General features: G+C 37.4%; 1 protein-coding gene across 10 annotated transcripts in view; it reads right to left on the reverse strand.

The window, feature by feature from the left end:
• Positions 1–17,706, reverse strand: part of LOC117407249 (dystrophin-like) — an 809,654-nt gene that overhangs the window by 246,733 nt on the left and 545,215 nt on the right. For 9 of the 10 annotated variants that reach the window (XM_059028873.1, XM_059028880.1, XM_059028879.1 and 6 more), the window contains 3 exons: positions 12,243–12,344; positions 7,825–7,927; positions 7,189–7,248 (listed from right to left, as the gene is read on the reverse strand). In XM_059028873.1, the coding sequence (XP_058884856.1) occupies positions 7,189–7,248; positions 7,825–7,927; positions 12,243–12,344 (265 nt within the window). The remainder of the gene's footprint in view (positions 1–7,188; positions 7,249–7,824; positions 7,928–12,242; positions 12,345–17,706) is intronic. The other variant, XM_059028876.1, reaches the window with a different exon arrangement.

Consider the following 17,706-nt stretch of genomic DNA (forward strand, 5'->3'; position numbering starts at 1 on the left):
GAGCACCGATGTGCGTAAAACGCCGAAGCGCCGAAGCGCCGAGCACCGAAGTACGTGCGTCGAGCGCCGAAGCGTCAAGCACCAAGCGTCGAAATGCGTGCGTTGAACGCCGAGCACCGAAGTGCGTGCGTCGAGCGTCAAGCACCGAGCGTCGAGCGCTGAAGTGCATGGGTCGGGCGCCGAGTGTCGAGCACCGACGTGCCGAGCACCGAGCGTCGAACACCGACGGTGCATGCGTCGAGGGAAGCGCGTCGAGCGCTGAGTCCCTAAGCACAGACGCGCTAGCACCAAGCATTGAAGCGCTGCACAAAGCGCCGAAGCGCTGACACAAAAGCGCCGAAGCGCAGCACGCCGGAGCGTGAGTACCAATGGTAGAACGCTAGCACAGACGCCTAAGCATCAGCTGACCCGCAGAGCGGAAACGCTAAGTGCTGGTACAGTGTCTTGATGCTGTGCACTACTTAACCTGTTGGTGCTGGTGCTTTGTGGTTGTCTTCCTTTGTGTAGTGAATGGGAATTCTTTTTTTTTTTTTTGGGGACGCTGCAGCAGCACTATATGCTAGTGATATGTGACTGGGGCACAATGATTGTGGGCACAGTACAGCTACCACGCGGTTGGTGGAACACACCGCAGAGGTAGTATGTGGGAGACTGCAGTGCAGGCTCTACACACGCGGTCTAGCCAATGCAAGACCGGGGCTGCAGATACGCGCGCGGCCGAGGCAAACGCAGCGCGCGTCCTTCACAACAAATATATATATATATATATATATATATATATATATATATATAACACAATATATACAATTTTATTTACAAAAAACCCAAAAACACAACACTAATAATTATAAAATAATTATAACATAATTATTAACACAGGAAAGACGGAGACCATGAGACAACGCGATGCCGAAGCAAAGCGTGAAGGAAATATATATATGTGTAAAACAATTTATATAATCCTTAACCAAATAATAATCACTCCGAAGAGTATAACTGAAATAAACTCAGAGAAGGGGAAATAACCAGCTTCTCAAGCCTAAGCTTAGCGAGTACAATCAGTTACCAGCTCTATTACCTACCGCTACTAATGCTGAAGACAATAGAGGAAGAGAGTCTCTGAAGAGAGTGTAGTAAGCTCCCAGGGGGGCGGGCTTACGTGGCAGCTCGCGCAGAGGCCTATCGGCAGCTTTGCTATAAAGCTCAGCCAATCGCTACTGCCTGACGGCAATATCCCATACCTTGATGGTTATTTTCGACTTGAAAGGAAACTGCTTAAAGCATAAAATGCAATTTAGCAAAAGATTAAAAAATACCAGTTTCCAGAATTAAAACAGCATCCAAAGTCAGTATTCTAAATTGCAGAATATAGTGCTCGATAAGGCCCTAATGTCACAGTTCACTTGCAAATAAAAATGCACAAAAGCAGCTAAAGATCACAGATTAAAAAAAAAAAGCATCACAGCTAAAACTGTTAATATTTACATTACCGTGCCTTGTCTCATTCGGTTTGTTTTTTGGAGGAAGCGCTGAGTAACTGCAGTGCACAATAAAAACAAACTGATTTGTCATGCCAGAAAAAAAAGAAAGAAAACATGGGCTGTGACGGTTAAACAAGTCAATTGTAACATTGAAGAGATGGGCTTTGTATCAGAAAACTGGTGACGGAGTCGGAAATCACATGTGACAGGTAAGTGCATTAATTTGTTACATATATATATATATATATATATATATATATATATATATATGTATATATATATATATATATATATATATATATATATATATATACAGTACTGTGCAAAAGTTTTAGGCAGGTGTGAAAAAATGCTGTAAAGTAAGAATGCTTTCAAAAATAGACATGTTAATAGATTATATTTATCAATTAACTAAATGCAAAGTGAGTGAACAGAAGAAAAATCTAAATCAAATCCATATTTGGTGTGACCACCCTTTGCCTTCAAAACAGCATAAATTCTTCTAGGTACACTTGCACAAAGTCAGGGATTTTGTAGGCGTATAGTCAGGTGTATGATTAAACAATTATACCAAACAGGTGCTAATGATCATCAATTCAATATGTAGGGTGAAACACAATCATTAACTGAAACAGAAACAGCTGTGTAGGAGGAATAAAACTGGGTGAGGAACAGCCAAACTCAGCTAACAAGGTGAGGTTGCTGAAGACAGTTTACTGTCAAAAGTCATACACCATGGCAAGACTGAGCACAGCAACAAGACACAAGGTAGTTATACTGCATCAGCAAGGTCTCTCCCAGGCAGAAATTTCAAGGCAGACAGGGGTTTCCAGATGTGCTGTCCAAGCTCTTTTGAAGAAGCACAAAGAAACGGGCAACGTTGAGGACCGTAGACGCAGTGGTCGGCCAAGGAAACTTACTGCAGCAGATGAAAGACACATCATGCTTGCTTCCCTTCACAATCGGAAAAAAGCCAGAAGTGCCATCAGCTCAGAATTGGCAGAAAACAGTGGGACCCTGGTACACCCATCTACTGTCTGGAAAAGTCTGGTCAGAAGTGGCCTTCATGGAAGACTTGCGGCCAAAAAGCCATACCTCCGACGTGGAAACAAGGCCAAGCGACTCAACTATGCACGAAAACACAGGAACTGGGGTGCAGAAAAATGGCAGCAGGTGCTCTGGACTGATGAGTCAAAATTTGAAATATTTGGCTGTAGCAGAAGGCAGTTTGTTCACCGAAGGGCTGGAGAGCGGTACACGAATGAGTGTCTGCAGGCAACAGTGAAGCATGGTGGAGGTTCCTTGCAAGTTTGGGGCTGCATTTCTGCAAATGGAGTTGGGGATTTGGTCAGAATTAATGGTCTCCTCAATGCTGAGAAGTACAGGCAGATACTTATCCATCATGCAATACCATCAGGGAGGCATCTGATTGGCCCCAAATGTATTCTGCAGCATGGCAACGACCCCAAACATACAGCGAAAGTCATTAAGAACTATCTTCAGCGTAAAGAAGAACAAGGAGTCCTGGAAGTGATGGTATGGCCCCCACAGAGCCCTGATCTCAACATCATCGAGTCTGTCTGGGATTACATGAAGAGAGAGAAGCAACTGAGGCTGCCTAAATCCACAGAAGAACTGTGGTTAGTTCTCCAAGATGTTTGGGCCAACCTACCTGCCGAGTTCCTTCAAAAACTGTGTGCAAGTGTACCTAGAAGAATTGATGCTGTTTTGAAGGCAAAGGGTGGTCACACCAAATATTGATTTGATGTAGATTTTTCTTCTGTTCACTCACTTTGCATTTTGTTAATTGATAAATATAAACTATTAACATGTCTATTTTTGAAAGCATTCTTACTTTACAGCATTTTTTCACACCTGCCTAAAACTTTTGCACAGTACTGTATATATATATACATACATATAATGGGGATTGATTCTATTCCTAATACAATGACGGTAAAACATGACTGACATGTATCTGGGTAACGCATATCCGAGTGCTGACTGTATATAATATATATATATATATATATATATATATATATATATATATATATATATATATATATATAGTTGTGTAGCATTATAATATAATAATGTTGAACGGATTTTAATTAGAGGAGCCCAGAGAGTTTTTTCATCAGAGACAAACCTCTGTTACAAACTCCTATCTGCTATAACCACACACAGTACAGTACTAGCAATGGCAGATGTCGCATATTTCAAAGATAAAATATCAATGAAAAGTGTTTTTATACTCTTTGGATGTCTAAAAAGTGCATTTAATTTATAATGCCAAAAGTTCACATTGAAACCATGGCGATGAATAAATTAGTATGCGCATATCTCAAAGGAATGCAACATTTGGAACGACACAGGGAACTTAACAGAAGTAATTGCTCGATATAACGAGTTGCTTGCTGCTCACATGGACATAAGGAACCGTATTCACCAGGATGTGAAAAAACATCCAGAATAAGCTTCATCCATTTCCTTTACTGTGCTAGGAGAAATCAATAAAGACATTAATGAGAAGTGCAGAAAATGTGTTTAACAACCAAATTGTGGTAACATGTTAAGAAGATTCGAAAAGTGTTCAGTCGGAATGCAATAAGATTCTACTGCTGCAGTCCCCTGACTTTTTTTCTGCCTACCCATTTTTTATGGCCACCAGCCGCCACTGCAGCACTGTAAGTGAATAAAATAAGCAGGCAACACATGCTTATGCACATAACTCAACCCTTAGATTCCTCTGCAGATTTAAGAACCTGTCATTCAGTGGCCAGTTCTATATACATGTAAAACATGTTTACCTTTACAATGAAACTATGTAAACTAACCTTACCCATCTATAAATATACAATGAGCTAACTAAAGTTTAAAATTGAGTGGTTTGAAAGTAGTCAGAAGCTGTTTCTTATTTGCTAATTATTCATGAATTTTAGTTTTTTCCTTTCAGACAAACATTTTGCAAATTACAAAGAAATAGCTTTGTCAATCTAGCCCAATGTAAGGCGCAATCACATTGTTCTCAAAGCCATGTCTAAAGATACATTTTATGTGAATGTATATCCCCTATTGAAAAAGCTCTATTTAAATGCTTTGTTGAAACAACAGACGTGAACATCACCCACACCTGATACCTGCATGTTGTAAGTCTGTGTGACAGAGAGCGAATTAATCCGAATCAACAATCTCCCTCTCGACCTGTGAGAACACTGTACAGCAGGAACTGCGGGCTTCATACTGAATGGTTGGGCAGTTCATTCCAGGGGCAGTCGGAAGCCGGCCATTCAGGAAGGGGGCGGTGTCACGGTACCAGGAGTCCTCGCCCTAGTACGGTAAGTGAAGTTTCAGTCATGAATTGGAGGAGGCGTGATTGAACTAGCTATCGGAAGGGGGCGGGGCTTAGGGTACTTTAGGGGGGCGTGACGCCGTGGTCGGTTCCTTTGTTGTGGTTAATAGGAGGAAACGAGGACAGGAAATGCGAATGGAGTGTTTCCCATTGATAAATTATATCTATTTGTCTTTGCTAGACGGTTAATGCAGCACGAAGCCAGCGCTAAGCCCGGACCTGAACGCACAAACCACCACTGCTGAGAGCACACACAGTCTGGAGACGTGTTTATGTGTCTGTGTTACGTGTTTTGTGTTTGTCTTATTATTTCGGGACTGCAACCCTTTTTGTTATATGCTGGCAATACCATTGGTTGGGTAGAGCCAGCTTTATTATTTAACAGTCTCAAACCGAAAGAGCATTATTAAAGTGCTGTTTGAATCGTACCTTTGTGTCTGTCATTATTGCAACCCCTGCATCACCTGTACACCTGAGCACTGCAAACCACTCATTCACAGTCTGGTTAAATATCTAAAGGCCCAGGTTTCTCCAAGGTGATCCATGGCAAAATATAAGTGGAATGTTTTTAGTGTAATTTCATGGTTGTTATCTTAATTTGTGAACATAATCTGAGTGGTTGATCCTGTGTGTATTATAGGGATGTTTTCATTGTGGTTCAGCTGAAACAAGAATAGTGTTTATCACCGGTGGTAAAAAGGATAATGGGGTGAGATTGGTCTAATGGCTTGTTGTGGTTGTTAGTGAAGATGGACTGTAACATGAATTTCAATTAGCTGGTAACAATATTTGTTCTTTAATGTTTAACTAGGAAATAACATATTAAGGATGACATCTAATTTCTAAGGCAAACCGTGAAGGTGATTTTAATATTTACACACATTAGACCTTTTACTCAATGTCGTTTGCAATGGGGATGGAGAAAAAAACAGTGACAGCTCGGATTGATAGGATCAAAGGATGTCATTAATCCATTTGTAAAAATGTAAATGTATGTCTCTGGGCTTTACAATGCTTACCTATGCTATACTTTACTGTGATTTTACTATGGAAAACCATCATAAGCCACCTCTATACTCCAACTTTTTTATATAAATAAATAAAATAAAAATCTATTTGTATTGATTTTTTTTAGAACCATAGAACAGTTTATAATGAGAATCAGAAACTAATCCTAAAAAGTTTACAGTTTGAGCAGTCTGATCTAAGAGTATACTGTAAATTGTGAACTGTAAATTCTTGTTAAATTTTAACTGAACACAGATTTAACCTGGGTTCATGATCCAAAAGTACACAATTTCTCATTTATTTACCCAAGTTCAAATATAAATGGATTGTCTTTGACTTTTACATTTGTCTTTACTATTGGAGGCTGTGTGGTCCAGTGGTTAAAGAAACGGGGTTGTAACCAGGAGGTCCCCGGTTCAAATCCCACCTCAGCCACTGACTCATTGTGTGACCCTGAGCAAGTCACTTAACCTCCTTGTGCTCTGTCTTTCGGGTGAGACGTATTTGTAAGTTACTCTGCAGCTGATGCATAGTTCACACACCCTAAAGGCGTCTGCTAAATAAACAAATACTATGAAAGTGAAAACTCATATGTGGGACCAGCTTTGCTATACTAGCTAAAGATTCATGGTCCAACCGACTGAGCCATAACAAGCTAGCGTCAGTGGTATCACTATGCAGGAGTATGAAATCCCAATGGTGTTACAGATGAAAAAGAACATTTGAACAAAGGACAATTTTTAACGAGAGGACATGTGACCCACCCATGCTCATCCGGTTCCTAGCAGGTGACTGATGTCAAACCTATGTCAAGTCAAAAGCAGCTCAATGATTTAGTATTAACATGGCCAGGTAACCCATCTTATACCCTACCATTCTCTGTGTAAAGAAGTGTCTCCTAGCCTCTGTCCTATCTCCACTTATTTCCAAATGTGTCCTCTGGTCCTGGTTTCTGTGCTGTGCTCAAAATATTGGTTAGGGTTAACTTTGTAAAATTTTTAAAAATGTCAATCAATACCCTCTTCTTTGTTCTATCTAGGCAACATCAATTCTAACAGAAGCAGAGAGAATGCAGAAAGAAAACAGAACTACACTAAGCATATGCTGTTAACCTACTGTATGCCCCATAGGAGGCAGGAGGCAATCCCTTCACTCAATCCATATAAATCCAACATGGAATCTTTCTGGCAATTTCCACAATACTGTTATTATTCACCCTTCACCTTACACTAACCCTACTGGAAACCTACTAAAACCACTGAATTGAAAACCAATTGAAACATCTTCTCTATTTTCTACAGACACCTAATTTCGCCTGCATAATGTCAAAAACGGTGCTATTACTGTACATGCTGCTGATCACGTTTTCCACAGGCGTTTCCCCAGCACAAGTGCCAACAGCAGCTAAAAGTGTGAAAAATAAGAAACATTCATTTAACTTATCCTGGAAGTCACCATAATGCTTGACATATTTTTTGGACTGGACTCAAAAGTATGTGCACCCAGACTAACATAAATTTTATGACAGCAACAGATTGTACCATGTCATGTGTTATGGCAAAATATTATTCTGTGTCTAGAATAGCACTAGTTTTTCTTTGCTTTTACAAAAAGTATTATAAGGTAAAATACTACATAAAGTGTCTCTGTAAATAAAATAATTATGCATATGGTTGCGTAGTTACAATGCAACAACATGCTTAAAACAAAATGAAAATGTTGGCCGTTTCTAACATGTTTTGTAATTATTACATTGTACCTTCACATGTGGCTGTGCAATTATACTGTAATTACAATACAACTACACATGTCAGTATAGTGTAATTGCAGTGTAATTAGAGACAATCAATTGGAGACAATCAACCAATTAGAGACAATCAATTGCAGTGTAATTAGAGACAACCAATGTAATATATATTGAGTAAATATCACAATTAAAAATATGAACAAATTATGAATCCTTAAAAAAAAAAAACTTACAGACACCAGTGGAGATGACCCTTGATGCCTCTGGTTTCCCTTTCAGCTGCAGAAGTAATGTATTGATAGCTTTCCAATCAGAACTCAGGTCTTCAAGCTTTCCCTAAAAGATAAGGGACGTGTTATAATTCAGAACGTCCATTCATTATTCAGTTAGAAAAATGGCCAGGTACTCATACAATGTTATCAGCTTTTTATGTTTTAGGGTGTCTGGTAATGACTCCTTCATGAAGTTAAGTTGTTACATTCTGTTTTATTTAAGTAATTGTTTTAGTTCTTTGAACTTGCCCATATTTGTTGAATGGACACAAATATATACATTTTAGGATAATGAGAACAAAATTAAGAGAACTTGAATGAGCACTTTTTATGAGGACAGGCTGATTTAAAATTTAAATGAGAAATAAATTATGGTGTAGTTCAGAGCCCGAGTCAGGAATTCCTTTATCTAACGTCATCCACCTTTGTAGCACTTCAGTCATATATAAATCGTAATATAAATGTAATCCAAAATGGTTTGTTAGACAGCATATAATGATATATCTAGATTTATCAACCTCAATTCATAGCACTGAAATCCCAAAGGGGCTTTAAGCCTGTCTGAAGGGGACTGGTATAACCCATCTCGGATATTATATCTTGGAAAAAGCAATTATTGCTCATCTTATTTATGCACATTGTAAAAGCTTATAGTTAGACTGTTTAGAATTATTTTTATAGATACTTTGACGAAGATAATATTTATTGGTTTATAAACACAGCAACTACTGATGATTAAAAAGAACTGGCAATTATCTGGCTGCTGAGACATGACCAGTGGCATCTGTACTTGATTCACACACTGCATAAAAGATAATATGGATAAAGATAAAGCTCTAGGCCTTCAAGGTTTAGGCTTTTTGGAGATTTAACCCCACCTGCCAATGGAAGAAAATGCATTGTGGGTGCGTGAGTGAAGATGGACATGGAGTTAGTAAAGAGCACTGCAGTTATTAGTTTATGCTGTAGCAGCAGAACTTTATAAAAAATAAAATATACAATCTGAATGTAGTTCATGAAATGTCACTCAGTACCAGGAGGTAAACTCTGTAAACATACTGTTCCTGATTATCTGTGGCTTGTGTAACCAAACGTGTGATACTAAAACAGTAGAACCTCAGTTACGAACCCCTTGGAAATGGAGACTGTTTGTAAGTCTGAAATGTCTGTAACTCTGAAAATCAGAGTACACCTGCTACCTGCACCCTCAATCCGGTGAATAATACAAGGATACAGCACAGTAATGCAATACTCATATTGTTATGGTTCTTAAGTCTTTAAAAAAGAACTATAAATGGGAAAAGGCTAAATTTATGTTACAATGGCAACTTAAATTTAGCCTTTTCCCATTTATAGTTCTGATTTAGAGTTGAGATTTAAATGTCCAGGAAAACCTGGGTTAACATAGTGCTTTTTTTTAATTTTAATTTAAACAAAATGCATTCATGTAGCTTGCTCAGTCATTCAGCCTCCTTTGGTTTGAAAAAAAAAACTGTGCTTTGTTTAAAACTAAAATGTTCCTATTAAAATTGCCCGTTCTTGCTGTGAAATCTGCCTCACCTTGTCTGGATACATTTGCTGGTACAGTAATTTTGCCTTCATGACCAGCAAGTCGCTTACAGGAGTGCCTATCTGGATGCATTGCACACATGGGTGAGTGATTGCATACTTACAGCTAAATGTGCAGTGTTCGGTTGACCGGTCAGTTCATAAGTTTGGTGTTCGTAACTCTGAGGTTCCACTGTACCAATGCCTCTTGGACCCCTTATTCAGTGAAGTATTATTCTATCCATTGTTACTCTGGCAAGGAACCTCACAGCAAATACATTATCTGCACTACTGCATGTACTCTGTAGGACACACACTGGTATAAAGGATGTGCACAGAAACAGTAACGTTATCTGGTAATATGGTGCTCCACTATTAAACTCACACATACAAAAAATACCTACAAAAAAGTGACATTTCTGAAATGAAGACCATGAAAGTTAAACATTAGCAAGTGGTTAACAAAACAATTTTACTGTATTGTATTCAAACAAATAAATACAATTGTCAAAAGCACTGCAGCAATCGCAGTTTTGGACAAGCCTGACTACTCTTTGTGTTGATGTAATTAAAATGTTTCTCACTTCAGTCAGCTACTATGGGGGCTGTCAAGTACTACCTCTTATTCAATTCCTTTGAAATAGAAGTGAAATAGAACACTAGTTAATTGAAACAAAGCTTAAAATCTAGACTAACCAGAGAAAACTCTGCACAGCCGCAAGGTGCGAATGGAATGGGGCTAACCGTGAGTGATTGAAAGTGAAAATATGTCTAATGATGCTGTCATTTTGCAGCTCCTATCTGAGGAAATGGTAGCTGGCAGATTGTAATTGACCTCTTGTCTTCTTGTCCATGGCAATTACATTATGCAAAAACTAGGGACCAAATGCCGATTTACCAAAATGGATTTCATTAAATCAGAAATAATAAACTGATGAGGCAAACACTCTGATGCGGGGCGTGGGGGTGTGGGGGTTGATTTGGCAGAGGAGTTCAGTTATTCAGGTCTAACGATGTCAAATTGACTAAATAATTTTAAACGCAGTAAAACCACCTATCACTTGACATTTATCAAAAAGTGAATACCGGTAGTAACAATGATGGGCAAGTATATTAGACACTGCAGTTACCTTTTCAGAAAAAAAAACTAAAACAAACAAACGTATATGAAATGCTTGACTGTCATCATCAAAAGTATTTTGAATGCACAAACACACATTGCCATAAAGACAACAATGCAGACACTTAATGTATATGAAATAATATTTGTACAGCCAATGCATGTATGAAACCTGTGTATTGAACACTTTAAGAACATGCTGAAATGTGTACTCACTAACTTATTTAAGTGTTATTGGTATTACTTGAACTTAGCCAGTACTTAACCAGTGCACATTTCTAATGATGAAGTGAGGAAGTAAGACTAAAAGGGTTCTTATGACATCAGTTCTTATTGTATTACTTGTATTGTAACGCTTGAAATGTTTTTGCCTACGATTGTAAGTCGCCCTGGATAAGGGCGTCTGCTAAGAAATAAATAATAATAATCAGCAAAACCCAGATTACATAATACATAAACCATTATGTTTAGTATATATACTGAGCAAAATCATACAGTATAAGCCACAACCATGTAATATATAATAATCTGTACAAAATGCAACTGGGTATTAAGCATATTTTTTGTACTTAATATGTATAATCATACTATTTCTATATATAACACTGGTATATAGCATGCACTAGCAACAACACTAACACAACATGCACAAGCAACAACAAACCCCAAAAACATACTGTATATTAGAAATTACAGTAGTACAATATTTTGATACTGCCTCCCACTAAAATAGTTGAAACAGTTTATAATTCCATTTTCAGAACAAAGTTTTCCATTCCAGTTCAGATATTAATACAAAGTGATAGTTGTTGTCTTGTTTTGTTTGACCTTATTACAATCAACTGCGGTTCAAGTATTTTAGTAGGTGTTTTTCTGTCCATGGTTGTTTGACGGTTGTTTGCAGACATGCTAAAGACTCTACTGTTGAGAGCAAGTGATGGATAGAAAAGCGTTTAACCATTTAACATGATGGAAACAAAAGGGTATGGTCTCATCTGTGTGCTGCAAACACAACTGCATAGCGTTTCTTGAGAAAACAAACTGCTTAACTGTTGACATTTTTGTCTCCTTGATGGTTTGACATACTATTATTTTTTTTAGGGGAGCACTTTGCATCCTAGTCACAGACACTTAATAAAACGGGTGGTAAAATACTTTCTCATAATCAATGCCTGCTAGAAAAATCAAGTCATAAATAATGTATTGCTTTCAAAGTTTAATTCAGATTATTATAATTTTTCCCTACTTTGACAATTTACAGTGGACTACAAATCTGCTGATTTACACATTAACAATTGCTTTCAACAAATGCATGAATACTGGTGCACATCATCGACTTCCATGCTAAATGTTACCAACACCAGTGGTCTGTGCAAAGCGTTTGATGAGCTGCATTAGCTAATGAGCCATAAACCGTATTCTAATGTATTAAGGTTTACAGACATATACAAATAATTATGCTGTTGGGATAATTAAGTATCTTCTGTAGAATATGGTGTTGCTTCGTGCATTCTGTAGTGTTCATCCCGATTGGAAGACAGGTGCACAGATCATACCGCCCAATGATAATGTTGAGTCACAGCAATGCATATGAAGTTGGTATTTGATTAATTCTGATTGATGCGGAAGGCAGAGATGTGTAGGAGCTCTGTGGTCTGGGTTAGCGCAGCCACTGGTAATGCATTTTATTTTATTTTTGAAAATGCATTACCTTTATTGGCTGGGTGATTGGTTTTTCCTTGTACAACTGTTGAGCCTTCGATAAGATTGCTTCCACATCTGCTTGTTTGGCTTGAGCTTCGTCCTCAGTTTCCTGAAAAACAACAACAATAATAATAATAATACTAATACTACTACTACTACTACTACTACTACACACATGACATACACTGAAAGTTGCTACCAGATGACAGTGAGACAAGGACAGCAAAAAGCAGGAAAAGATGCCCCATTTAGGGCATTATTCCCAGACTGAAACTGTATTACAATTTAGTATCTGCCTTGTTTTTTTTGCTGCATTATAACAAGTAGCTGCCATCACCAGGTCATTGTTGTGAATGAAATTCTGCACCTCAGCTGAGTTTTACTGGTCAATTTATCAACTGGGCATTAAAAAGAGTGAAGAAAGAGACACCTGTCCAATGGGTGAAAATAACATATCCTGTTGCACAAATGCAGGACTATATATTAGTAACACAGATTGGGGAATGCGGTGGGCCTGCAAATTGTAAGTGGTCCATAATTTACTGCCTGTGCAGTATCTGACATATGGATGGCAGATCCATGGATGGATGACACACTGGAGGTATTCATAACAAAGACCTGTTAAAATGAGCAAAACCAAATAGGGTCTAAATACAGCAGACATTACCTGTTTCCCATAAACTACAAGTACATTTATGATGTTTGGACCTGAAGGGAGAGAGTATTAAAGCATCAACCATGTCTTATAAATGTGGTTAAAATAATTGGGTATTGGTGGGGTACCATTTTAAGGGAAACTCTATGTATAAAAGTCTACTCTACATTAGAAAGCTATGGTTAATAAAGGGTAGCACCTCACAAGAAGCACTGAAGCTCTAAAGAGGGCTAGTGGAAGATCTGTGGAAGAGGCAGTTCATGCATCAAACTATGTGAGAAGCCAGCAGTACTACAGCTATGAACAAACGTTTTGCATCACCCTATAGAATTAACTAAGTTTGCTTCATAAAGTCGAATAAAACCTGCTGAATAATGTTCCATTAACATATTGAATTACATACCGCTTTGTAGTTTTCCATATACTTAACAAAAACCGACAAAAACTAAAGAATGTGACATTTCGAAATCTAACATGAAATACTGCACTACTATTATGGCTTCCAGTAGACTTTTGCTATATCCTTTTGTAGTTTATTTGATTAAACAAAAGATCTAACTTATGTTCATATCTTTTTTTAGTTTTTAAATTATGTCTCAATTTTAAAATTCTAGGTGGAAAAATTTGCAAAACTTTCAGCCATAGCTGTAGGTCTTTGCTGTTGGTTGGCATTGAGTTGTGTCTTGGTAACTTCAAAACAAGTTCAATTTAAGACAACTCAAGACAATTATTTTTCTGAAGTATTACGCTATAGCTGAAGGAAACAAGAATCCAAAGAAAATGTGCCTGTAATACACGCATTTGGTGCTAATTAACTAACAATTTATTGCTTAAAGTAATTTTGTCCAGGGAAAATAAAAAAATAAATAATAATAATATTAATTACAAAGTATATATATAAATAAATAATAATCCTAATTAAGTCCAACGAGTAGTTTGCCAAGATGCTAATAATTAATCCATGCCAGCCCTTATATTTATAATAATAATAATAATAATAATAATAATAATAATATTTAATTCATGCCAGCCCTTATATTTATAATAATAATAATAATAATAATAATAATAATAATATTTCTTAATCTATTTTTCAATAAATACGGCAAGGTCATTTGATGGTGTTTCTATGTATACTGGTTTCAATTCATACACTGAGCTGGATTTAAGAAAGCTATTTAAAGCATTAAGACAAGCTGACTTACAGCAATAACCATTTATAAAGCAAACTGTGTATACAACATAATTTCACCTTCATGCCTCACTGGTCTTAGTCATATCTTCAGTGCAGATGTTCTGCTCGGAAGAGCTTCTGACACCACATGGCGTGCCTGCTGCCATTTTAAACAGTTTTAGACACTAAAGCCAATGACAAGTAGCTTACTTTAGAAAACTTATAAATCATAGCAAAGTGCAATACATCAATAAATGATTGTGAAAGCATGGTAAAACAGCAGTAAGCACTGTAAAGACCAGAAATATGGTAAAGCATATTCAAAAGTGTGGCAAACCATGCTAAACTATGGTAATGGCATAGTGTAACCATAGTAAAATCACTGCAGGGAAACATTGCTGTGCAAGTTTACTATGGTAAACTTTCATAAGGAAAGTATTGCATGGAAACTACTTGGGGCAAGGATTTAAGTGTAGCTTCTTGGAGGGAAAGTGACCATACACTCTCTTTGCCAGCTGCTGTGTGATTATTTTCTACAACACAATGTGAGCTTTCTAAAACATCATTCCTAAGTACACCAGTCAAAAATGCTGCCAAATGAAGTAGACCTAACTTTCTCACTGACCAGGATCCAAATGAAATGATATTATTATTATTATTTATTTCTTAGCAGACGCCCTTATCCAGGGCGACTTACAATTGTTACAAGTTATCACATTATACATTATTTCACATTATACAGATATCACATTATTTGTACATACAATTACCCATTTATACAGTTGGGTTTTTACTGGAGCAATCTAGGTAAAGTACCTTGCTCAAGGGTACAACAGCAGTGTCCCCCACTGGGGATTGAACCCACAACCCTCCGGTCAAGAGTCCAGAGCCCTAACCACTACTCCACACTGCTGCCCTGATATGATACCTACTGTACCTGCCTTAGATGATGCGGAAAGAATAAACGTTATGCATGGAAATGTTCATTTTCAGTTCTGGAGGAGGGCATGAATACTACCGTGCCAGTTTTTAAAATTGGCTGTTATGTTTTAGAGTAGCTGTTCACTGGCAGTTGAGCTCCACTTTTTTGGCAAAACTGACTTTTTAGTGGAGCAAAGGAGATATCTCAATAAAATTACATCCATCTGCTTGTTTTGTTGACTCCAGAGGGTTACATGAGTGGAGACACATTGGAGATGGAGCTCGGCTTATAACCTTTTCTACTTTACAAATCAGTAATAAATCATAAAAACATGGTTTATGTTACATGCTATTTAGGCGTAATTGCTTTGACAAACAATATAGTTTAAACACTGGCAGTTACCATAAGACTTTAATAAAATACTGTATTTATTTATTTGCCAGTTGTTTAGATCTATTTTTCTTTTTAATTTCTTTACAGATTGCCAGTGAGACAAAACATAATGGAGTGGGACTAATTTGATTATTAGTCTCACCTTTAACACCTGTGCGAGAAACCCTGTAATGAAAAGAAAACCCATCAGGCTCAATGCTTCTTGTAAGCAGCAGCAATTAACTCAAGTACTGGAACACAACACAATTGTCAGCAGGGAAGCTCATGAAGGTGTACAAGGTGAGACTAATAATCTAGAATTGGAAACCAAGTACCATGCATAGTACGTGGGTGAGAAAAGTATTACATTTTGTACACCCTGGGTTCTATTCACAAAGACGTTCCTTAGCAAAGTTAGCAACCCCCCCTTTAAGTAGCTCACACAGGGTCAACAGTTTTTTCTTTCTATATAGACATTTAATTTCTCACTTATGTGCACTGTGTGTAGGGAAAAAGCTCGGTCCTATGTGTAGACACAGCTAGTCTAAATCGGGTATAATAGTTATTTTTGCAATGACATATTTTACACAGTGACGATCCCATCGGGTTGCCATTCCCATCAGAATGTCTCAGAATATTAAATTGTGGCACAGGGAATTTATACACATATCACAGATCAAAGGCTATACATGGCATCACAGATCAGCATCTACAACGAATAGAAAGCCTTTTCGATCATGCGCCACTTCCACAAGGAAATTAAGTGGTTATGACAATGACCAGAGACCCTTGAACTCCTACAGTGGTCTTAAAGCCAATGCATTGCTGAAGATACAGTTTGCGTCAAGACAACAAATGAAGTCTCAAACGCAATCTGAATTGGAAATACTGTACGAGCTTGGAAACTCAAAAAGGGGCAAAATAAATACAATATTTTGTGTACATTTATGTCAAGGGGTTTAGCTAATGCACAGTTTTCCAACATTTATTTTCATTAAAAAAAAAAAAAAAAATCTGGTATCATTCTAGGTAATGAAGCTACCAGTTTGCAAGCCTTACTTTCAGCACTTCCTAGGCTTTTTTCACCTCAGTAATGTATTTGGGGTCAAATGCCATTAAGGGAAGTAGCTTGTTGGTTTATGATAGTAAAGTATAGGGTGTTGAATGGGGGAGACAATTCCACTGACTTAGGCAGTACAAGTACCAGATATGCTCCTTCGAAAACTTTACAAGTGAGACCTACATAGCAAATGGAAGTTACAGGTATGATTTCTTGATTTAGCTATAACACCTTTAACATGGTAATTGACTGAACAAAACAGAACATACATTTATATTTGAAAGCATACACAAGATAACACTCAGAATGATCTTTTCTGCTGTAAATCATATATAACATTAAACGCTGTCTAACAGCTTGTATGTGTGACTCTGTCTGTCTGTCTGTCTGTCTGTTACCCAAATTCCCTGGATAATATGGGTTAGTTTGGCCTGGAGCATTCTCCATATTTCATGAAGGCAAATAAAACACAGTGCTTGTGAAGGCAGTATGTGCTCTTCATATCATGACACAATGCTAATGCAAGATTCATAACCTTTTGGCAGCCCAACACCAGGGGTTCACTTTTGCTTTTTCCGGCTCAGAGGTTGTGGAATTGGTGTACTGCAGTACAGATGTACAGGATACAATGAATACAGTTTGCTAAGAAAATATGTAAGAGATAACTGTAGAACTGCACACAACCAGCAGTGGATTTTGAGTTTTTTTTTTTTTTTAAAAAGATGTGTTCAATATATATGAGTATTTTTGAAAGTTTGAGTCATTATTTAGAAGGACAGAAAGTTATTTTTTAAAGATTTTTTTTTTTTTTTTTAATGATCATGATTTCAACGTTTTTTTTGACTGGCCTATATAAAGTATAGTTCTGTATCAATTTCATTCATTGGATGCTAGTCTGAGCTATGCTGATGTTTAAAACATACAAGTCTTTATAATGTGAGCACATTCTTTACTGTGTTGATCCCTTTGGAATCCATATAGAATGAACTGGGGCAATCAATTACTCTGTGGTAAAATACTATAGGTATGCAGCATAGATATAACACTTTAGAAACATGATTGAGACGAGTAATACAGGCCAAAAGGACGACCCACAGAAGCTGAATCAAAGAGTAATGCCATTAAAGAGAAATGTTCAAACCTACTTCTGCAATAATACTGTGTACCAGAATCTTTCTTTTTTTACTGTCTCATCACTACAGCAAGAGTTAAGCAGTATGCCACATTCCCCAACAAAACAGTCCACACACAAATCAAGGTTACTCATACAGATAATAAAACTGGAAGG

The sequence above is a fragment of the Acipenser ruthenus genome, chromosome 8 (genome assembly GCF_902713425.1).
Source record: "Acipenser ruthenus chromosome 8, fAciRut3.2 maternal haplotype, whole genome shotgun sequence".
Taxonomy (NCBI): domain Eukaryota; kingdom Metazoa; phylum Chordata; class Actinopteri; order Acipenseriformes; family Acipenseridae; genus Acipenser; species Acipenser ruthenus.